General features: G+C 43.5%; 1 protein-coding gene across 4 annotated transcripts in view; it reads right to left on the reverse strand.

The window, feature by feature from the left end:
• The window catches only part of LOC134927942 (enoyl-CoA delta isomerase 2-like), a 132,459-nt gene that overhangs the window by 44,326 nt on the left and 63,534 nt on the right, over nt 1-24,599 (reverse strand). For 2 of the 4 annotated variants that reach the window (XM_063923072.1, XM_063923073.1), the window contains exons 3-4: nt 18,119-18,295; nt 8,881-8,950 (exon numbers count right to left, since the gene is read on the reverse strand). In XM_063923072.1, coding sequence (XP_063779142.1) covers nt 8,881-8,950; nt 18,119-18,295 — 247 coding nt within the window. Of the gene's footprint in view, nt 1-8,880; nt 8,951-18,118; nt 18,296-20,567; nt 20,697-24,599 lie in introns of those variants that run through there. The other 2 variants (XM_063923075.1, XM_063923074.1) reach the window with 2 other exon arrangements.

Below are 24,599 nucleotides of genomic sequence, written 5' to 3' on the forward strand. Positions count from 1 at the left end.
AGAAGCAGTTCTGAGAAAATTGCAATTTGTGTCTCAATAGCGATACAAGCTGAATAAGGCACATGGGTGAATTTACTAAAACTTCTAAAACTGAGAATTGGTGATGTTGCCCATAGCAACCAATCAGATGCGGTCTACCATTTCTCTATTGCCTTTTAGAAAATGATAGACAGCATCTGATTGGTTGCTATGGGCAACATCACCAATTCTCTGTCTTAGAAGCTTTAGTAAATTTACCCCACAGTCTGTTGTATGCCAGGGATATTAAGGCACACATTTTTTTTTCTGCAGGACTTTTACATACTCTTAAATGTAATGTATAGGGGGGTGTGGCCTGCTGCCTGAATGCTAGGTTGTGTCCCAGGGGAGCTCGTGCCAGAATACCCCTAATAACCACCTTATTGGCCTCCCACCCAATATACTAATTCATCCTGAGACCTCCACAGCTGCCCTGTGCCCCAGCCCTTAGAGAGGGAAAGTTGCGGAGCCGGGGAGTGGGTTTAACCTGCTCCTGCAGGTTGCGGCCTACCTCCGGGACTAGAGCCGGGACCTAGATTTGGCAGATCCCTGGCCGGACATCGGGACCCTCCGGGAGCCGTGCGGACGTGAACGGCCCCCGCTACCGCCGATCACACCTTCCTCCACGCCACTGCTGAGAGCCGTGCAGCGGCGGGCAGAACTCGGAGACAGACGAGGTGAGCCGCTGAAGCCCGCGGAGACACCCACGAGTGTCCAGAGCCGGCGGCCATCTTGGTTGGGACAGAGCAGGGCGCGCGGACGTAGCGCCTGCTAGAACGGCCACTCTGACCCCAGACCTGCATTTATCATCTGTGAGGGGGCTTGTGGGCTCAGTGACCTGGCACAGCGGTGGGGGACTCCTGTACTGCCACCATATAAGGCAGAGACCCAGCAGCGGCAGCCATATTGGAGGTGGAAGAGGGGTGCTGGCTGCATAGAGCTGCTGCTGATGTTGCTGCTGCTGCAGCTGAATACAAGTATTGTAAACCAGCTACTCTCCACCTGAATCACTCCACAGAGTCTCCCTGGATATTTACAAGCCCCTACACGGAGGGCCCCGACTGCAGGCTGGCCCAGGTTGGGAACCCGGAATTACGAGACTGGGGAGGAAGCATGCGACCTGTGTCCCTGCTTTGTTCCCTCGTGTATATCATCCGATTTCCCAGGATCACGCAGTCTACACCCATTGCTAACCACTACAACATATAGGGTGCGACCCCCCCTGTGAGGATATGTCCTTTTAACACCATGTTTATCTCACCGTCGCTTCCTGCCTGAATAACCACTCGCTATGGTCATCCTCTTTCTACCTGAATGATCTGCTAACCCTTTTTGGGACGTCTCGCCATGCCTCCAAAGAAGTCGAAGGGGTCTAAATCGGCCTCACAAGTGAATTTTTTTGGGTCCTCCTCCTCCGGTAACAAGACCCACGCATCCCTTTCCTCGCCGACTCTAGCTCAATCATCTCAATCAACTTTATCAAAAATATGCAACACGGCTAACGCCGCACAAGTTGATATGGACTCTCTGGATGGCCCGGTCACGTTACGCTCTATCCACTCCTTGTTAGCTTCTTTCAAGTCTGACATTTCATCTGAGCTTAGATCTAATATACAAGCTCTCCGCTCTGACATCTCTGAAATCGGTGACAGGACAGACCACATTGAACATAAGATGGAGGAGCTGGTCGCATCACACAATGATTTGATTACCGCACACGACTCTCTCTTAGAGGAGGTCACTAACATCCGGGACAAAACTACAGATTTAGAGGACCGCTCACGTAGGAATAATATAAAAATAAGAGGCATCCCTGATGATGTTTCAAATGCTGACTTGTATGGATACGCCACCGATCTTTTCCATAAATTGATACCTGATGTTCCGCTACCTGATCTCCTGATCGACAGGATCCATAGACTCCCGAAGTCTAGGCAAGCACCTGCTCAGGCCTCCCGAGACACACTTCTCAGGGTTCATTTTTTTCACATTAAGGAAAAGATCTTACGTGCAGCACTGCCCTCTTCTCCTACGGCGACTTGTCTGGATTCTCTTCAACTTTTCCAGGACCTGTCTCCAGCGACTATGGCCAAAAGGCGATCATTCTCTAATATTACATCAGCCTTACGGAAAGCTGCAGTCCAATATAAGTGGGGTTTCCCTACTAAGCTGATTGTGCTACGCAATGGCACTACCACCATTATCAACACACCTGAGGATGGACCTAAAATTCTGAAAAAATGGGACATCCTTCTCGATATACAACCTGTTCCCCCCGCTACATCACCGAAACGGATAGCCCAAGACTGGACATTGGCTCCGGGCTGAGAATCACCTGGAAATAACCATATGATAACTATTATTTAGCTTTTGTTTTTTCTCCTACAGGTTTATATGTGGCTATGTGCTCATTACACTATAGGCGATGCTTTTCGTCTGATGTTCCAATGTTTTCGTTAAAACTTAGATAGAGGTAGAACTGTTCCTGTTTCAATTAGACAGCAAACGTCCATTTCTCCTTATTTTAGGATGACCTTCTTTATGTATCTTATCTATTTTTGCGATTGATAACCATTTGTTAAGTATGTTCTGGTTTGGAGGCGACGGTGGGTAACTTTGGCTGGTATGCCACCCACCCACACCTGTCCGTCACGATACCCTTGTGACGGGATCTCTAGCTCCTTTATGGATGCTATTTCTGTTTTTTTCCCATGTTTTATTTCTTGTTCTGTTTTCTCTTCTCCTATTCTTCTCCTTACTGATGCTGACTTTACTTGCTCTGTTTTAGAGGACTGTGCTGCTATGTATTATATTTTGATGCAAGGGTTACTGATGCTTTTCGCTGTGCTATGTATCACCCTGTCATACCCTCCCACATGGCCACCTTTTTAAGTCTTAATGTTAAAGGGCTCAATTCACCCCATAAGAGGCGCCTGGCTCTGAAATATTTTGCTGATCAAAAGGCGGACGTAGTAGCTATACAGGAATCCCACTTCCCACTACACTCCCCTCCTCAGTTCTCCAATACCAAGTACCCAGTTCACTATGTCTCCTGTGGGCCGTTTAAGAGGAACGGTGTCGCTATCCTTTTCCATAAATCGTGCTCTTTCCAATTGGAGGGCAAGTGGGTAGATGGCAATGGCAGATATCTGATTCTAGTGGGGAAACTGCGAACTAAATATGTTACTTTGGTCTCCCTTTATGCCCCTAATTCTAAACAACCCCGGTTCCTGAAATCCTTTTTTCAGAAGCTGTATAGTGTCAAGAAAGGTGCGGTTTTCCTGATGGGTGACTTTAATTTAGCCCCTGACCCTAATATAGACAAATCCTCAAAACTTGATAAACAGTCTGCTAACGCAGCCAAAGCCCTGGCCTCCTCTTTTTCACACCTACTAACCGAATTTGATTTATATGATGCTTGGAGGGTCAGGAATATCGGTGCTAGAGACTATACATTTTATTCGGCAGTGCATAGATCCTATTCTAGGATCGATTTGCTCCTGACGGATAAATGGACATTACAATCAATTCCTAACGTCAAAATATTGCCGATATCGTGGTCAGACCATGCGCCATTACTTTGGTCTTGGTCATACAAAACGCCTATTCCCACAACACGCTCTTGGAGGTTACGGGATTACATTTTGAAAGATGAGGACGGAGTCTCTATATTACGAGAGACCTTGTCTTCTTATTTGGACACCAATAGCCCCGCTGATACCTCTATTTCCAATCATTGGTGCGCCCTTAAAGCAGTCCTGAGAGGTGCAGCTATCCAAGCCTCAGCTCACATAGCGCGCCGAGACCGGGAAGTTCAGTTGGCTTGTGAGCTGGAGGTGACGACGCTAGAAACCAAACATAAACAATCCCCTGCCGACGATCTCACCCTTGCGTCCCTGACTGAAGCAAAGAGGAAATTGAACAGTCTCTACCTTTTGCACGTACAAAGAGCACTCTCCAACCTGAATCAAAAATATTACACATTAGGCAATAGGGCGGGTAAATTACTGGCGCGGAAACTCAGAGGGAAAAACCTTATCAATAGAATTAAATACTTGACAAACCCAGATGGATCGCTGTCCCTGAACCCTAAAGATATTGCGAACCAATTTGCCTCTTATTATAGAAAACTATACAATCTCAAACATGATTCCCTCACCCCGCAACCTTCCTTGCAGCTTATACGATCTTTCCTAGATTCCATTAATCTACCTTCCATTTCCCCTGATGATGCCTCCACACTTTGCACACCCTGGACTGAGAGGGAAATTCAGACTTCCCTGAAAGCCCTCAAAAATGACAAGGCCCCTGGGCCAGATGGGTTTATTAATCTCTTTTACATTATCTTCCAAGACTCACTCTCCCCACTTCTTCTTAACCTGTACAACGACGCTTCCTCTAACCCTTTCCCTAGAGAAATGTTGGAGGCACAGGTGATAACGATTCTCAAACCTGGCAAGAACCCATCTCTCTGCGCAAATTATAGACCCATAGCACTTTTGAACACAGATATTAAGTTGTATGCCAAACTGCTTGCAAATAGACTGAATCCGTTGATCCCCACATTGATTCATCAAGATCAAGTGGGTTTCACTATTGGACGCCAAGCCCCTGACAATACCAGGAGAGTCTTCTCCCTTCTAGAGGCTCGCTCCGCATCGCGGGAACCCTTATTACTGCTCTCCCTTGACGCGGGAAAGCTTTTGACAGGATCCATTGGTTATACATGTCAGAAGTTCTTGCCAGGTTTGGATTCACGGGACAATTTTTACAGAATGTCCTACGCCTATATACGCACCCCTCAGCACGCGTTTTTAGTAATGGGTTTTTATCCAATTCTTTCCCCATCACCAACGGCACCCGTCAGGGCTGTCCACTGTCACCATTCATTTTCATTTTAGCAATAGAACCTCTGGCAGAGAAAATCAGAGCGTCTACCCTAGTTAGCGGAGTTTCCATAGGTCCCACGCAACATAAGATTTGCCTGTTTGCAGATGACGTCCTGCTGTTTGTAACTAAGCCCGAATCTTCTCTCCCAGCTATCCACGATATTCTGCAGGACTACTCTAAAATCTCCTATTATAAACTAAATACGGCTAAAACGGAGGCATTGGCATTTGACATTGAACCGATCCCACTCCAATCCCTACAATCTACATATCCTTACGCCTGGCAGGACTCTTCCCTCCAATACCTTGGGATCAAGATCCCTTCCAGTTCTCATTCCACGGTGGATTGTAACTACCTCCCTCTCTTGGGCCACTTCCAAACCCTCACCAAACAGTGGACGAATTACGAAATTTCTTGGTTGGGGCGCCTTTCATCAATTAAAATGATGCTCCTCCCTAAAATTCTTTACCTGTTTAGAGCCATACCTTACTTAGTCCCGCTTGCTCTCCTTAACAAATTCTATTCTGTCATGTCTACTTTTATTTGGAAGGGTAAAAAACCCAGGATAGCTAGAAACCGCTTGTTTAGATCCAAAGGTAGCGGGGGTCTTGCATTTCCTAACCTCGAACTTTATCAGCATGCATGTCTCCTTGATCAGTTGAAGGACTGGCTCCGGACTGAGTCCGTAAAACCCTGGGTAGATATTGAAAGACATATGTGCACTGAATTTCCTCTTGCAGATTTAATCTGGGTCAAACCCTTACATAGACCCCCCTCTACCAAACTTATGAGGAGTATAACTAATTCTCTTAAGGTCTGGGACAGATTGGTCACTAAACTGGGCGACTGCCCGCTGCCCTCCACGCACCTATCCATTTTGGCGATTTCCAAACTGCTCCCAGACCTCCCATTGCGGAACTGGCGGGAGCTCGGGGTTCAGCTGGTCAAGGACTTGTATGATAAATCAGAGCTTAAAACCTTCCAACAGCTACAAACCCAATATTTAATACCGTCAAAGGACTTTTATAAATATCTACGTATCCGACACTGGATTAGGGCGAATATGCCCGATCCTCTCTCCTCCCCTACTCCCCCTCCATATATCTTAAGTAACTTTTCCTCCATACACCACAAAGGTGGTATATCTCAGTGGTATGTTACGCTCCTCTCTCCGCTCAATGAAGTGAAACTACATATTCAAACACGGTGGGAATCAGAATTTAATATTCTTCTGACAGATCAGGAATGGGAAAATATTTTTATGAATATTTTTAAAATGTCTCGGTGCATCAATCACACTGAAATGATGTTCAAATTAATTCATGGCCTCTATCACACGCCTGATAAACTACATAGGATCTGGCCAGATTCCTCTAAATTTTGTTGGAGGCAATGTGGATTAGAAGGTACTTTAATTCACACATTTTGGACATGCCCAGTTATTAGGCCATTGTGGATGGAGGTTTTTGGACTAATTGAAAAGGTCACAAAGGTGACCCTCCCCCACCGCCCTGAGATTGTTCTTTTGCATTACTTTCCTCCTTATGTACCCTCTGAATACTCTTATGTGATAGGCCATATTCTCATAGCTACCAGGGCCGCAATCGCCCAATATTGGAAAAGAACAGATCCACCACGCTTATCCAAAATTATAACGTCAATACAGCGCAATTTCGAAATGGAAACTATGAGCATCAAATACTCCTTAGCTCCCCAATCCCCTCTATTGAAATGGCTACCGTGGTTTGATTACTATTCCTCCTGCACTACCTCCCGGAATGCCTTGCCTTGTAATGGGTGATGTTTAGTTTCTTTTTATATATGTCTATTTACTGTTTAGTTAAAAATGTACAGAAGTATGCGCAGGTTCTATACAGTTTCCCTGAAAGAATGATGGTCCGCATCTCCTCTATTCTGTGTTCCACTCTTTCTCTATCCCCTCTTCTTCTTATCTCCCCTATTTTTTCTTTATGTCTAACTTTCAAGTCTTTTAGTATTATTACTTTACTGCCATGTATTATGGTTTTCAGACATACTGCTAACGTGTTATTGGCTTTTTTGTTTACATAACGTTGTGTATGTTCTGTAATGAAAATCTTCTCTAATAAAATTTCTTCAGTTAATAAATGTAATGTATAGGAGTAATGGTGGCCATACATCTGCCTCAACTCCCTGTTCTGCCGATGGCTGGCTGGGTGGGGGTGGGGGGGAAATCTGAGAAATCTCAGACTTGCCATTTCTGAACTAAAATCTGGTCAGAACGGCGAGTCAGGGAATTTTAACATTCTGTTTTTCCGCGATTAGCCTATGGATCACTGATTAACTTATGGCAGCTGTTTTGATCGGTGGCAGGGAATCGCAGCGCTGATGTATGGTCCACCTAAGATTAAATGCAGTGTCAGCGCCCATTGGTATTTTTCCACTCAATTGCTGCAGCAGAGACTTCACAGAAATCTCCTGCCATAGGATAATTAGTTATGAAGATCACAGTCCCCATTATTAACAATGGAGACTACGGTATGACCCCAATGTACCAAACTCAGAAAACTGAAGATTTTTGAAATTTTACCTCTTTGGTTTTCTCTAACCTCAGATAATATAAACCACTTTATGCTCAGCTGTGATCTGCATCGGGGGCCACTCCGGAGTCTAGATGACTGCAGCAATATATATTTTATCCACTCTCTGGTATTCACTCAAACTGGGCGTTCCTACACTTTCCGTCGGGAAGCCCACTGCATAGACCGTGCAGACTATCACCCACAGTCTAGCAGGTGAAAAAGTTACCAAGTGGCTGTACCGCTTAGCAGGGGTTTAGCAATCATTGATCCATGTAGCCGGTCATTGCTGACCATTAGTAGATGTTAGTATGGATTAGATCAGCATGTCTGGTTTTAATAGGCAGTTGATTCCAGACAATTAATCACCATAGATAATCTCTCAAATGAACTGTTTGCTGGAGTTCTAAGTGGACTGTACTGCATATGTGCATATAAGTGATTATCTATGGCTTATAAGGCGATTAATTGTCTGGAATGAACTGCCTATTAAAACTAGACATGCTGATCTAATCCATACTAACATCTACGAATGACCCAAGTTTGTGCTGGACTCATTTGCTAAATTGCATGGTTGATGTGCTTCAAATAAGGAAAGATTTGCATGCTTAACTAACCTGTTTATAGGAAAGGAGGTTTGGTGGTTGTCTTCAGAGATATATCCTATAAGAGTATAAGATCTAACATATTTTCCTATAGATCTTTTATTAATGTTTGAAAATATTTTGTAATTGTATTTCTAATGTGATACTGGCCAGTATCTATTTTAGTATTATAGTCATGTACATTTCCTTTGTATAAAATTATCAAAGTAAGGAGCGCTGTCCGTTGTTTTGTTCTATATTCTGGAGGTATTTGGGATCAAGTCCTCAGGATTGGCTGCTCTTACTCTGATTAGTGACGGCGCCAGGTGTACAATCGAGAGTTAGATTGCTGACCATAGTTGAGAAAAGTGGCAGCCGTGAGCCTGCACGGATTGTGCAGAGCTTCCTATCTGCAGGTAATGTTCTCCCTACTGGGTCAGCCCCAGGACATGCTGCTGGGTCATACAGTTTATATGTGTTACCGGTGGCCCAATCCGCCTCTGCACACGCTTACCAAATATAAATAGAAGCAGCAAGATTGAAGAACCAATTACCTTGAAATGATATGGTTATTATTATGGGTATATATGGTTATTTAGTTGTTTTATTATGCGGATCCTTTAGTTTATGCAAAATGAAAAAGGTGTATGAACTATTTACATGAAAGTTATGAATACTAAAGATCTGAAAGAAGTTAAGGGTAATTATATAAGAAATAGTTATAGGAGAGGTAAAACTTCCCTCCAGCACATTGTATGAGACATTTATTGGGCAGACCTGGGGAATTATATTGCCTTGAGAAAGACTATTCCCAGCTGTTCACCCGATACCTGTTAAGACTGTTAAGACAGAATCATCCTTTCCGGCTTCATCTAGTGCACAAATAATTTCATTGTACATCTGAAATGAAGAAGAGACATTTGTTATTTTCAATTTAAATAGTGTCAGTCTTGCATTGTGCCAATGACATGCAGTTTTTAGTTTTAGTTAATGTAATACATACTGTAAGCAAGTAAAACATAATTATAGAAAACATTTCAAATCAGATGAATAAAACGCTGCAGCATTTTCTGGCAAGGCCGTAATAAAACAGAACCTTTTAATGGAGATCTATATTAAGAAGCCTCATATACACAAGTTTTACATATAAATATTGTGGCAGGTACAGCATGGTTCCACATGAAGTTAATGTGGAATATCAGGATTTCCCAGCTTTATAGCAGCAGCAGCAGCAGCAGCACTGAATGGTCCAGTCCAGGTTTTACCTCAATCAGTTGTCAGCCAGAAGCTAACCTAATTAATTAACAGCACCTGTCATCTGCCTTTAAATATGTGTTCAGTGTAGGAACACAATGCTTCCGATCCTGGACCAGTCAAACAAAAAGATTGGGGGTGTGGGGTTTACGCAGGGAAGCCATTTGGGATGTGCTACCGATGTGTTTCTAACCTGTAAACAACTTGCCTCTGATTTGTGAAGCAAGCCTATGCTGTTGAAAAGATACCTGTTACTGTCCTTCTGAGTGAGAAGAATGGGGGTAATTCCAAGTTGATCGCAGCAGGAAATCTTTTAGCAGTTGGGCAAAACCATGTGCACTGCAGGGGGGGCAGATATAAAATGTGCAGAGAGAGTTAGATTTGGGTGGGGTGTGTTCAAACTGAAATCTAAATTGCAGTGTAAAAATAAAGCAGCCAGTATTTACCCTGCACAGAAACAAAATAACCCACCCAAATCTAACTCTCTCTGCAAATGTTATATCTGCCCCCCTGCAGTGCACATGGTTTTGCCCAATTGCTAACAAAATTGCTGCTGCGATCAACTCAGAATTACCCCCAATAAAGGAAGCTGCTTGTAATATGTTCACTGTATATGATCCTTTTCTCATTTGGCGCCCAAACAGGGACTTCACATTGCTGGACTTTATTATGCAGCAAATAGGAACCTGGAGTACACAGGTAAGTAGTCAGGCAGTTTTTACAGCTTGAGCAAATTTATTGTTATGCATCTTGTCTGTACAAGTAAGGCAATAGAAAAAAGGCAACGCTAAAATATCAAACAAATGAGTCCAATGAATTGCAGATGACATCTTCCTCTTAAGGCCCATACACACTGGGCGATATTGAGCTGAAAGCAGATCACTTTTGGTGTGTTGAGCTGCTTTCAGCTCAAAACCGCCCAGTGTGTACGAGCAAGCGATGAGCGCTGATGCGTGCTCCCGCTTCATCGCTGGCAGCCTCCGTTCATCTGCTGGTATTACCAGTAGATGAACGGCGGGGTGAGCGGCTTTCCATAGTGTCCTGCTATGGAAAGCTGTCCACCCCCACTGACATCGCTGGGCAGAGGGGAAAAGTGGTCAGTGTGTATGCACTCAGCGCTTTTCAGCCCAGCAATGTCAGCGATCATCGCTGTGCATACACGCTGGCCAAAAATGCCCAGTGTGTATGCACCTTAAGAGAAAGCTCTGTCATCTACAATTAATTGGACTCATGGGTTTGATTGATATTTTGTGTTGCCTTTGAACTATTGCCTTTTTTGTACAAATGTAATATTTTGACCTGGCTTGGGCAGGTTTTAGGCCATGTGATTGAGCATCCACTACTGATTTTGAGCCAACATTCCCTTCATTCTATATTCTAAGATTGTTATGCCTCTAGCTTCGATGCCAGAAGGTTATGGACGGTGTTTGTTGTTGTATTGATTTTGTGTTAACACTTGCACACCTGATAAAGCTTTCAACATTTGTGCACAGAGCAAAAGAGCAGTGCAATATGGAGGAAATGTTGAAAGCCCTGACCTAGCTGTTGGCCAGCAAGCACAGTTGCAGGGACAGCAGGCTTTGATTCAGTCACTGGACTCAAATTCAATTGTTACATGCCGAGTTGACTGAAATACGTAAAGGTGGGCAGGAGCATGAGGCATTACATAAACTTACTACAGCTGATGACATTAGGACATTTCTATGCACCTTTGAATGCACTGCTACAAGATTGAAATAGCCAGAGCAGGAGTGAGCTGCCAGACTAGCTCCCTGTCTAACAGAGGAGCCACAGCAAGTTTATGTTGATTTTGCTATATCTAAGGCAGACTCTTACCCTGCCCTTAAGAAAGCTATATGACAGACCCCACAAAGCCCAAGAGTTTCATGAATGGCGGCTAGAGTTAAGTGAGCCTCCAAGGACCCAGCTGGCCAAATTAGCCAGGCTGAGTAAGCATGGTTGCGACCAGATAAAAACTCTGCTCAGCAAACAGTAGAGACAGTTGCTTTGGACCATGCCATGTGGGTCTTAGACCGTGTGGTACAGCAGTGGGCCCTACAGGCTGACCCTTAAACATTTGAGGAGTTGACAGTGGTGATAGAGCAGTACCTGACCCTTTATTAATTAAAGCTAATCAAGGGTGGGAGCCAGTACCTAATCCCAGAACCCAGGTTCCCCCATTGCTAAAGCAAAGATCTCACATCCCATGGTGTGTTTTGACTACAGCAAGCCCGGTCATATATGTTGGGACTGTCCAAAACAAGGTGAACCAATGGATTGTAGCACAGGGACTCAACCTGTCATCAGCATGGCCGCTGGAAACATTTGCCTGGCAGAAACCACCCTGTTCCGTATGATGGTACAGCTGGAAGGCCAGGAGATCTGGGCCTTAGTTGACACTGGTAGTGAACTTACTAACCTGGATCCTGCGGGGACTAACCAGGTTTTACCCCTTATCAAGGTGCTGTGTATTCATGAGGATGTCAAGGAGTGGCCATGTGTGCATCTACCACTAATGATAAAAGGCCGGCTATTGAAAGTGGTAGCTGCAGTGACCTCTAGATCACCTTATCTGTTGATCCTGGGACATGATTTCCTATTGCTGCAGGAGGTGGTTACGTAGCATGATGTCAGCAAATGGTCAGCAGCTGAGGCGTCCCAGGATCCAAGGACCATGGGTTACCAGAGCCTGGTGACTGTGATAGCTTCCTTGGCCAGTGAACTGCAGGAGGAAACAAAGACTAAGGCCCAGTGCCCCCCTGTTGGTAAGCAAGTATCTTTACAGGAATTCAGCCGAGACAAATAAGACAATAGAAATTTGATTAATGTCTTTGAAAATGTGGTAGTAGTTAACGGTAAAGTGGTTGCTGCTTTGCCACCAGTAGGTGTACCATATTTTATTTAAAAAATGATTTGTTGTATCATGTAACATAGTAACATAGTATCTAAGGTTGAAAAAAGACAATTGTCCATCGGGTTCAACATATTTGTGGTCTCCTATGCACGATTATTTTGTATAAAATTTTGACTGAAGTTGCTGACTGCCGTTCCGATTAACCCCTCTTTTTTATAATAACCATAGTGCGTGACTATGCCCCGTAACCCTGGATATCCTTATCCATTAGGAATTTATCTAACCCATTCTTAAAGATGTTGACTGAGTTGGCCATTACAACTCCCTCAGGCAGGGAATTCCAAACACGTATCGTCCTTACCATAAAAAAGCCTTTACGCCGTATTGTGTGGAATCTCCTCTCCTCTAACCTGAGCGAGTGTCCACGAGTTCTCTGTGTTGATCTAACCAAAAACAGGTCCTGTGCAAGATCTGTATATTGTCCCCTTATATATGTAACCTCTCTGCAGGGTAAAAGGGTAGACCCGTTATTAGTTCCCCGGAAACACAAGCAGTTGGTATTGGGGGTAGCACACACGCATCTATGAGGTGTCCATTTAGGAGAGGAGAAAACTCTCCAGCATATCCAACAACAGTTTTTCTGGCCAGGCATTCATGCTTCATTAAAAAAATATTGTCAGGAATGCCCAGTGTGCCAAAAGGCCACACCCCAGCCAGAATTTAGGGTGCCACTGGTTCCCCTGCCTATCATTTCTGTGACTTTTGAACAAATTGGTATGAATCTTATAGAGCCAGTGGAAAAATCTGCTTGTGGGCAGCAGTATATACTGGTGGTGGTAGATTATGCCACCAGATACCCGGATGCCATTCCACTACGGAACATGAAGTCTGGCACTATTGCCCAGTAGTTATTTATGCTGTATACCCGTCTGGGAATACCAAAAGAGGTCCTGACGGACCAAGGCACTCCTTTTGTGTCTAAAGTAGTAGAAAGACCTGTGTTGTCTGTTAAAGGTAGATAGAATTACCACTTTGGTTTACCACTCGCAGACAGATGGCTTTGTCAAACGCTTTCATCAAACCCTTCAGCAGATACTAAAAAGGGCGGTGTCACAGGAGAAGCAAGATTGGGACCTACTCTTACCTTATCTAATGTTTGCGGTTCGAGAGGTACCCCAAGCCTCTATGAGGTCTAGCCCCTTTCAGTTTATCTATGGTAGACAGCCCAGAGGGATACCTAGATTTGTTAAAAGAAGGGTGGGAGCAACAGTCATGCCAAGAACCTAACATCTTTCATTTTGTGTCCCAATTGTATGGCTGTTTAAGGCAGATTGTGCCACTCTTGAATGAGCACATGAATAGGGCCCAACAGTGTCAAAAACGCAGTTATGATGTGACCGCAGTCAGCTGGACTTTTAAACCGGGAGGCAAAGTACTGTATCTCCTGCCCACCAGTGAAAGCAAATTTTATGGTCAATGGCGAGGCCCTTATGAGGTCATAGACCTGTTAATTACAAGGTTCGACAGGAGGGTAGAAGGAAGGCGGTACAAATCTACCATGTAAACTTGTTAAAACCTTGGAAAGAGAGTGGCGGTCATCTCTCTTTGGTGGCCAAGGAAACCCCAGAATGTCAGGCACCCACTGAAGTTACCCTTAAGTCTAGCCAGAAACAGGAAGCGGTGATCTAGCATGGTACCAGGTTGTGTCCTCTGCCATTCTGGGAAAGATCCAAATTATCCAGAATGATATTGTTACTCCTCCCAGGGTGGTAATAAAACAGAGGCTATACTGTATACCTGACGTAAAACAGGCAGTGATAAAACTAGCACCTAGGGGTCATAGAGGAATCAAACAGTGAATGGCATAATCCCAGTATTTTAGTGCCTACACATTCGGGTGATTTAAGATTCTGTAATGATTTTTGCAAGTTAAATAAAGTTTCACAGTTTGTTTCCTACCCTATGCCCCGGGTGAATGAGTATCTTACCACTCTGGATTTGACAAAAAGGTACTGGCAGATTCCTTTGACTGAGGCTGCTAAAGCAAGAACAGCCTTCTCTACCCCAAAGGGCTTATTTCAGTACAAAAAACTGCTGTTTGGTTTGCATGGAGCCACAGCAACTTTGCAAAGTGCTATGAACAAGTATATATATATATATATATATATATATATATATATACATATATATATATATATACATACATACATATACACTGCTCAAAAAAATAAAAGGGAACACTAAATTAACACATCCTAGATTTGAATGAATGAAATATTATTGTTAAATACTTTGTTCTTTACATAGTTGAATGTGCTGACAACAAAATCACACAAAAATTATCAATGGAAATCAAATTTATTAACCCATGGAGGTCTGGATTTGGAGTCACACTCACAATTAAAGTGGAAAAACACACTACAGGCTGATCCAACTTTGATGTAATGTCCTTAAAACAAGTCAAAATGAGGCTCAGTAGTGTGTGTGGCCTCCACGTGCCTGTATGACCTCCCTACAATGCCTGGGGATGCTCCTGAGGAGGTGGCAGATGGTCTCCTGAGGGATCTCCCCCCAGACCTCGACTAAAGCATCCGCCAACTCCTGGACAGTCTGTGGTGCAACGTGGCGTTGGTGGATGGAGCGAGACAGGATGTCCCAGATGTGCTCAATTGGATTCAGGTCTGGGGAACGGGCGGGCCAGTCCATAGCATCAATGCCTTCATCTTGCAGGAACTGCTGACACACTCCAGCCACATGAGGTCTAGCATTGTCTTGCATTAGGAGGAACCCAGGGCCAACCGCACCAGCATATGGTTTTACAAGGGGTCTGAGGATCTCATCTCGGTACCTAATGGCAGTCAGGCTACCTCTGGTGAGCACATGGAGGGCTGTGCGGCCCCCCCAAAGAAATGCCACCCCACACCATTACCGACCCACTGCCAAACCGGTCATGCTGGAGGATGTTGCAGGCAGCAGAACGTTCTCCTTGGCGTCTCCAGACTTGTCACGTCTGTCACATGTACTCAGTGAGAACCTGCTTTCATCTGTGAAGAGCACAGGGCGCCAGTGGCGAATTTGCCAATCTTGGTGTTCTCTGGCAAATGCCAAACGTCCTGCACGGTGTTGGGCTGTAAGCACCACCCCCACCTGTGGACGTCGGGCCCTCATACCACCCTCATGGAGTCTGTTTCTGATCCGTTTGAGTAGACACATGCACATTTGTGGCTTGCTGGAGGTCATTTTGCAGGGCTCTGGCAGTGCTCCTCCTGTTCCTCCTTGCACAAAGGTGGAGGTAGCGATCCTGCTGCTGGGTTGTTGCCCTCCTACGGCCTCCTCCACATCTCCTGGTGTACTGGCCTGTCTCCTGGTAGCGCCTTCATGCTCTGGACACTGCGCTGACAGACACAGCAAACCTTCTTGCCACAGCTCGCATTGATGTGCCATCCTGGATGAGCTGCACTACCTGAGCTACTTGTGTGGGTTGTAGGCTCCGTCTCATGCTACCACTAGAGTGAAAGCACCGCCAGCTTTCAAAAGTGACCAAAACATCAGCCAGAAAGCATAGGAGCTGAGAAGTGGTCTGTGGACAGCACCTGCAGAACAACTCCTTTATTGGGGGTGTCTTGCTAATTGCCTATAATTCCCACCTGTTGTCTATTCCATTTGCACAACAGCATGTGAAATTGATTGTCAATCAGTGTTGCTTCCTAAGTGGACAGTTTGATTTCACAGAAGTGTGATTGACTTGGAGTTACATTGTGTTGTTTAAGTGTTCCCTTTATTTTTTTAAACAGTATATATATATATATATATATATATATATATATATATATCTATATCTATATATATCTCCTTATAAACAGAAGCTGTGTTGTTGACTTACCAATTGCAGGGCAGCAATACTTACAAAACTGATTCTACCAATCCTGTCACGAACTAGGCTCCTTGGAATCCAGCATTCAAAATACAACTGATTTTATACTGTACAAATTTAAAATGGCCCAATGAAACTGGTGGTTCTGACAAACCAAGCTGAGCCCAGGACAAAAAATTTCTTTGGAGCAGCCCGCACTCAGAAACAAAAAGAACAAATCTTATAGGCCCTACACACTGGCCGATCCGCCGCCGAGCTGCCCGACGGCGGATACGGCCGACGGGCGACCCGGCGGCGGGGGTAAGGGGGCAGTGACGGGGGGAGTGAAGTTTCTTCACTCCCCCTGTCACCCGGCTGCATTGAAGTGCAGGCAAATATGGACGAGATCGACCATATTGGCCTGCATGTACAGCCGACAGGGGACCAGCAATGAACGAGCGCGGGGCCGCGCATCGTTCATCGCTGGAGCCTCCACACTGCACGATATGAACGTTATCTCGTTCATTAATGATTGAGATCGTTCATATCGTGCAGTCATGTCGGCCAGTGTGTAGGGCCCACTAGTCTGAGCAAAATGATATGTGGTGCATTTTTTGCTTTTTTTTTTTTTTTAACCATACTATTTCCTGCACTTTGCATCTTAATTTAATAATGGTGTACTAAGTACTTGGGATTATACCCTACACCAGCAATGGGGAACCTGTGTCATTACAGCTGTTTTTGAACTACACTTCCCAGCATGCCCTGCTACAGTTTTGCTATTTGCCCATGCTAAAACTGTAGCAGGGCATGCTGGGATGTGTAGTTCAACAACAGTTGGAGTGCCAGAGGTTCCCCATCACTGTCCTATACTACATCCCTTACCCCTCTATACCCTAAACTAGATCTATGTCCCATCTTTACCATACACTACATCACTGAATCCTGTATAGCCTACTCCACATCACTGACCCCTCTACACCTTCACTATATTACTGACTTCTCTATACTGTACACTACATCACTGATCCCTCTACACCCTTCACTACATCAAGGACCCCTGTATACCCTACACTACATCACTGATCCCTCTAAATCCTTCACTACATCAAGGACCCCTGTATACCCTACACTACATCACTGATCCCTCTAAATCCTTCACTACATCAAGGACCCCTGTATACACAACACTACATCACGGATCCCTCTACATCCTACACTACATCAAGGACTGCTAACTATATCACTGACCCTTCTATACTCTACACTACATCACTGACACCTATATGCTCTATACTATATTACTGACCCCCTCTATACTCCACACTATATCATTGATGTATGTTTACCGTACACTACATCACTGACCTCTGTATTCCATACACATCACTGACCCATCTATATGCTACACTACATTACTGACTACTCCAGGTGAAGATCCAGAAAAAAATGGAAGGGGTTCGCCATGAAAGTGGAAGAGGGAGTGGTTAGCAGTGATAAGGGCCCACATGTGATAGTAGCTTCCTGCTGTATATCCCAGTGCTTGCATCTAATATTTCTGTCATGGTGCTCTGGTTAAAAGATGCTCCCTCCCCAACAGAGCCATAACGAGACATTTTGGTGCCCTGTGCCAGAAAGAGCATTGGTGTTACCTCCATATTTTAAACAGGGACAGCAGGCATGCTCCAAACAAAGGCATGGTCTAATGGGGAAAGGGTTTAGCCACACTATAGTACCCCCAATTCAAGTAACACCACACAGTAGTGTCCCTTATACACATTGAGCCACACAGTATTAGTGCACAGTATGCCACACAGTAATAGTGCCTCTAGCATGGTATGCCACACAGTAGTAGTACCCCTTGAACATTAAGCCACCCAGTAGTAGTGCCCCTTGAACATTAAGCCACCCAGTAGTAGTGCCCCTTCAACATTAAGCCACCCAGTAGCAATGCTCCTTACACATAATGCATCCAGTACTGCAAGATACACATAATGTTCCCAGTATAGCGCTAGATACATATAATGCCCCCAGTATAGTGCCATATACACATAATCATAATGTCCCTAGTATTGTTCCAGTTACACATTTAAAAAAAACACATTACCTCCAAGCTGAGAGCATTTTTTTTCTCAGGCCGATTCATTATTATTTTAGTAATGTTGTCTTGGTAGTTAACTTGAAGGGTTTTGTATTTTGAAAGGTTGTCTCTTCGTGCATGTTTATCAGGCTCTGATGACACCAGGTTTGATACAAGATAAACATCTTTCTGCTCCTCTCTGGCCTGGAATTGTAAGCAAGCAATAGCTGAGACTGTATGTGAAACTGGACATTTTCTCTATATACTGTAATTAATTAAAAAGTGTGTATATATATATATATATATATATATATATATATATATATATATATATACACACACACATACATACGTGTATATATATATATATATATATATACACATACACACACACACACACACACACACACACACACACACGTAAACGGAGTGCCCATCTTTGGAGCGGATTCTTCCCCGCAACGTTGAACATCTACACAGTTTCCTATATGCACTTCTTATATCCGGATTCTGGTAGGAAGCCACTCTCATAAGTTTGGATTGTAACATCAGTGAATGTCAATCATTTTCCCATAAGAATATTGACATTTTTATTGTTTTATTAAAATATCTTTTTTACTATCTGTTGGACTAACACTCATTACATTCTGGAGTGACTGTGTATCTTGTTATATGTAAGACATATTTGGTGAACATATTGCACTAGATTGTTTTTTCATTCTTTTTTGCATGTATCATCTGGACATATTTTATATCACTTATGTGCAAAAAAACTTTTGCGAAGACCTTGGAGTGACTGGGAGTTTCTACTTTAAGCTAAGTGGAGTTTTTCTCCTTATTTTTTAACAATTTAAGTTTGTAAAGGGAAGCAGAAGGAAGGGTGTCCAAAATACAAAAGTTTTCCATATATTGCTGTTGGGTGAGGATAACACCCTTTGAACATCCATTTTTCTTGCTGCCCTTGTGCGCAAGTCTCGGCAGGTGCAAAATTTGTTATTTTTAAAGATGCAGTAGTACTGTACTGCTAAAAATTTGGTGAGTTTTGATCAGAGATGTGCTGAAAAGATAGGCACTGCCTCACCTATCAGACTTTTTATTCCAAAGTTTTGACTATAAAAATGATACACACACAGTATCCGGTCTCTAGGTCGACCACACTTAAGTCAACAGTCATTAGGCCGACCACTGTTGGTCGACAGGATTTATAGGTCGACATGGTCACTATGTCGACATGTTCTAGGTCGACATGACAAAAGGTCAACATGAGTTTTTAATTTTTTGAACTTTTTCATACTTTATGATCCACATGGACTACAATTGGGATCAGTAACCTTGCCCGAAGCTGCGATGGGACACGGTGCACTAATTGGCATTCCCGGTCACTCTACGAAGAAATCAACACCAATTAGAAAAAAAAAAACCATGTCGACCTTGCTCAAGTCAACTTAATGCTTGTGTCGACCTATTTTGGGTTACTGACGACCAATAGTGGACAACCCTATGAACCACACCCCACACACACATAGAAATATAGTACACATGTATGCAGGGGCGGAGCCAGTACTCCAGAACTTTGTGGGCCCCATAGCAACATTTTGAAGGGGCCCCTGTCCCAATGCGGACACCTCTCCGCATAATTTGTTCGTTTTATACCCCATAACAGGCCCCTATTTAATTTTCTGAACCATAGTAGTGCCTTAGTTGATGTTATGTCCCATAGTAGTGCCCAGATTATTTTATGAACTGTAGTAGTGTCCTAGTGTACATGATGTCACACGGTAGGGGTGCCAGTGCACATTATGCATCACAGTATCCACAATTCACATTATGATATACAGTTCAGTATCTCCAGTACATATTATGCCACATTATAGTGCTTCCACTTCATATTGTGCCACATTCCAGTGCCCCAGTTCTTATTATGTAACATTATAATGCCCTCCAGTTCATTTTATACTACATTACAATGAGCAGGTCCAGGGGCTTAGCTAGATATATTGCAGGTACCAAGGAAAATGTCTGTAAGGGCCCCTATGTACAATCCAATGGTGAAGATGTATATAACACATGTAACTGTGACAGGGAAGGTGGGCCCTCTCAGCTTGTGGGCCCCATAGCAGCTGCACTCCCTGCACCTGTGGTAGCTACGCCCTTGCATGTCTGTCACAAACACACACATATAGCTAATATATACACACACACACACACATATACATACACACACTCAGTATAGTATAGTATAATAATATATATATATATATATATATATATATATATATAAAGCCAAAAACTTGTGTCCGGCACTCCTGCTGTAAGAAGATAACTGCCACGGTGCCCTGGTTTTCAATTAGCATAGAATTCCAAACATAGCCGGCACTCATGGACTGAAACATGGACAATACACCAGTATCTTAAGCCAACGTTTCGGGGTTTTATTCCCTTTGTCAAGACCACATAAAGTACAAAAGTGACATACCTTATATAACGTGCACCTTCACCATCACCATGTTTCCCGTCTGAGTCCCGATGACGTCATCGTGGCGCGTCCGCGCCGGCGTGACGGGTACTCGTAGGGAAGTGAAACAAATCATCCCCGTGTGTGCAATCAGTACAACTGAAAATTAAAACATATATTTTACATAAAACAGTCTGTCAAACGAAAAGGGCAATGAGATACGCTGCTAGCATACTAAGTATAACATGCTGTAGAAGATATAAACTGCACTATAGAAAAAAGGCTGAATGTGCAGTGGACAAGTACAAACTCTACACCAGTGTATCTCGATCTAGTGCTGTACAAGAAAAATTTTTTGCAAAATGTATGTTAAATATATAGAACAATAACATCAGACTGTAACACACGAGCAAAATGCCACCATCTATCTGCTGATGAGGAATCATGATGTGGGCACCTATTCGAACACATGTATAATGTTCAAAGTGGTACCCATGGGAAGCAGAATAATAGGAGGGGGGGGGGGATTAAACAACAGGCTGATGCAATAAGTTAATAGTGCTGATGCACGTATCCATGCTGATGATCTATATAAATGAAATACTTTATCATAGGAACGAGGTATATGTCAATGAGTCATTAAGACCATACGGTTTGTAAGTCTTGAGAGTATGAATCCAGAATGTCTCTCTCTGTAATAATTTACGATCACGATCACCGCGTCTGATGTTTACAGGGATACAGTCAATCATCTTGTAGCGCAAAGATGCTAGATTGTGTTTTAATTCAGCAAAGTGCCTTGCTACTGGTTGGTCCGAGCCTTTGCCCTCCAACGCTGCACGAATGCTGGACCTGTGCATCGCCATACGCTCTTTCAGTTGTCTTTTAGTTTTACCCACGTATAGTAGGCTGCATGGGCATCTGATGAAATATACCACATAAGTGGAGGAACACGTAAGAATATGTTTGATGTTGTATTTTTTTTCCCGTATGTGGGTGGGGAAACGTAGAGCCTGGTTCCAGATAACTGCATGTTGTGCAGCCTGTACACTTGTAATTTCCTGGTTTTTTAGTCAGAAAATGTTTTTTGGTGGGTATCTTGAACTCTGAAATGTCGTTATGGACGACTGCATCTTTAATACTGCGACCTCGCTTATAGGATGATAAAATGGAAGTGTCTCTTAACATGGGTAATTGCGGGTCTGTAGTTATGATTGGCCAGACTTTTCGTGCTCGCGCTGCCAATTTGTGACTGATTCCTGAATATCCCTGGGGCCAAACCATCTTTTTTTCCAGAGATTTGTTCTTCATTGTATTTCCACTCAAAGCTTGTTCTCTGGTGAGTGTTAATGCTTTGGTTTTGGCTATTTTTAATTTTTTGTAATGGTATCCTCTGAGTAAGAATTTATTTAACAGGTTGTCAATTTGTACTACGGCATCTTCTTCATTGCTGCAGATTCTTCTTGCTCGTAGAAACTGCGAGTAAGGTAACCCTCGAATGGTGCCCGCCGGGTGATCACTGGAAGCATGCAATACTGTATTGCGGTCTGTTTCTTTGGTATATAGTGAAGTAGAAATGACGTGTTCATGATTACTGGAAATGAGCACATCCAAATAGTGGATGGATGATGTACTACTTTCCCAGGTGAACTTCACAGCTGGATCAAGTGTATTGATCTCCTTCATGTTTTCTTCAAACGAGTTTTGACTCCCTGACCAAAATACAAAAATGTCGTCGATGTAGCGACAATAATATTTGATCTGTTGTTTGACTGTGTCATTGCTAAGAAATAAATCTCTCTCGACCTCGGCCATAAAAATGTTTGCGAAACTTGGGGCCACACAGGACCCCATGGCACAACCGGAATGCTGGATGTACAGCTTAGAATCAAATAAAAAATAATTTCTAGATAATGTAATTTCTAGGAGTGCCAAAAAGAAATTGAGATCTGGGCCGGTATACAATGGATTATTCGTGAGCCATCTGCGGACCGCTGCTAGGCCCCTCTCATGTGGAATACATGTGTACAATCCTACCACGTCAATGGTACACATTAACCACTCTCCTGTCAAGGGTGACAGTTCTTGTAGTTTGCGCAAAAATGTGGTAGTATCCTTAAGGAATGTAGGGATGCCTTTGACCACCGGTTGTAGGTAAAAGTCCAGATATTGGGACAGGACATAGTATAATGAGTCCCTTGCCGCGATGATCGGACGTCCTGGCGGTGATATCGGGTCTTTATGCAGTTTGGGCAGCATGTAAAAAATAGGAATCACGGGTTCCTCAACAATGATGGCATTGCGATCTCGTTCACTTATGATGCCCCCTGAAACTGCTTGATCTAAAATGGTCGTAAGTTCTTTCTTGAAGCGGTCTGTGGGATCTCTGGACAATGGTCGATAAGTGTTGGTATCATTCAATTGTCGGTGTGCTTCATTGCGGTAGGTGGACACATCCTGTATGACCACCCCTCCCCCCTTGTCTGCAGAATGTATGACAATGTCTTGATATGAGCTTAAGTCCCTCAGGGCTTTCTGTTGTAACCTGGATAAGTTCCACTTATCCTGATGATACGTGTCTACCAGATGCTCAATTGTGGAATCCATGGCTTGCGTAAAATGTCTAATGGCAAGACTGTGAGATTGAGGTTCAAACCCAGATTTTTTTCTCACGGGAATCACCTCATTAATAGGTGCTGGCATATCACCAAACCATTCTTTCAACCGCAGCCTTCTGTTGAATTTATGGAGGTCAATTTTGGACTGAAACACATTGGGTTTTTGGGTGGGCACAAAAGAGAGTCCCAGATTTAGGACTGCTGTTTCGGAGTCCGTCAGTTGTCTGGATGACAAATTAAATACTATATCTTCTTTTTTGTGTTCTTTTTTGAGAAGTCGAGCCCACTGGCCTCCTCTTCTGTTATTCTTTCTCCGGCTACGTCTCTGCGTGCTCGCGTTCTGACACCCGAGGGTGGTTTGTCCTGAAAACCCCTCTTCTTGCGGCTATCTTGTTCATTGGAAGACGCACCATCACTGGAAGATTCAGTGTCTCCCCAATGTTTCTTCTGACGAGACCTATAATATTTCTTCCGATCAGATTTAGGTTCTCTATTGTAAACCCAACTATATACTTTCAGTTCTGCGTAATCTTGATTAACCAAACGTAATTTATTCTGTTTAAATTTGATTAATTCCTGTTTGTATTTGCCAATTTGTTCATTGAGTTTAGTGATCCAGTCCATACTGGTGTCTTTTTTTAGATTATCCAGATGTTGTAATTCAAAGGCTTCAATTTTCTCTTTGACTAATTTCAGTTCCCTACCTGACTCCTCTATCACCAGAAGAATCAGGTCAAAGGAACACTTATTAAGGACTGCTGCCCAGCGCCTGCAAAACTCCTGATTGTATCTGCCAATGGTCGGGATGTTCTTAATTCTAAATCCACGAGGGATTTTTTTTGCTCCGGAAATAGTCCGATAGTGTGACGCCGTGTAGATAAAAATCTGTTTCTTTTTTCTTTAGACGAAGTAGCTGTGTGTAGCTTTGTTCTGACGTGTCCATTCCTGCTGCAACTTGGAAATTATCCGAAAACAAAATGTTTCCTGCATCAATATCTGATAAATTTAGCATTTCACCAAGTGGTAATACGCTGCTTACAAAGCCACTGGCCTCATCTGTTGCCGAATTCATAGACATGGTGTGTAAAAAACTGCTGCCGCGGCAGCCACCAGTGAAAAAAGAAAAATAATAGTGAAAAAATAAATGAAATGGAACGGTGAAAAGGCCTTGTTAAAAATGTCAGCGGTGCCTTGGCCAGATCCTCTCAAGCGTGTGGGAGGATATGCAATGTAAAGCCAAAAACTTGTGTCCGGCACTCCTGCTGTAAGAAGATAACTGCCACGGTGCCCTGGTTTTCAATTAGCATAGAATTCCAAACATAGCCGGCACTCATGGACTGAAACATGGACAATACACCAGTATCTTAAGCCAACGTTTCGGGGTTTTATTCCCTTTGTCAAGACCACATAAAGTACAAAAGTGACATACCTTATA

Source organism: Pseudophryne corroboree, chromosome 5 (genome assembly GCF_028390025.1).
Source record: "Pseudophryne corroboree isolate aPseCor3 chromosome 5, aPseCor3.hap2, whole genome shotgun sequence".
NCBI lineage: Eukaryota > Metazoa > Chordata > Amphibia > Anura > Myobatrachidae > Pseudophryne > Pseudophryne corroboree.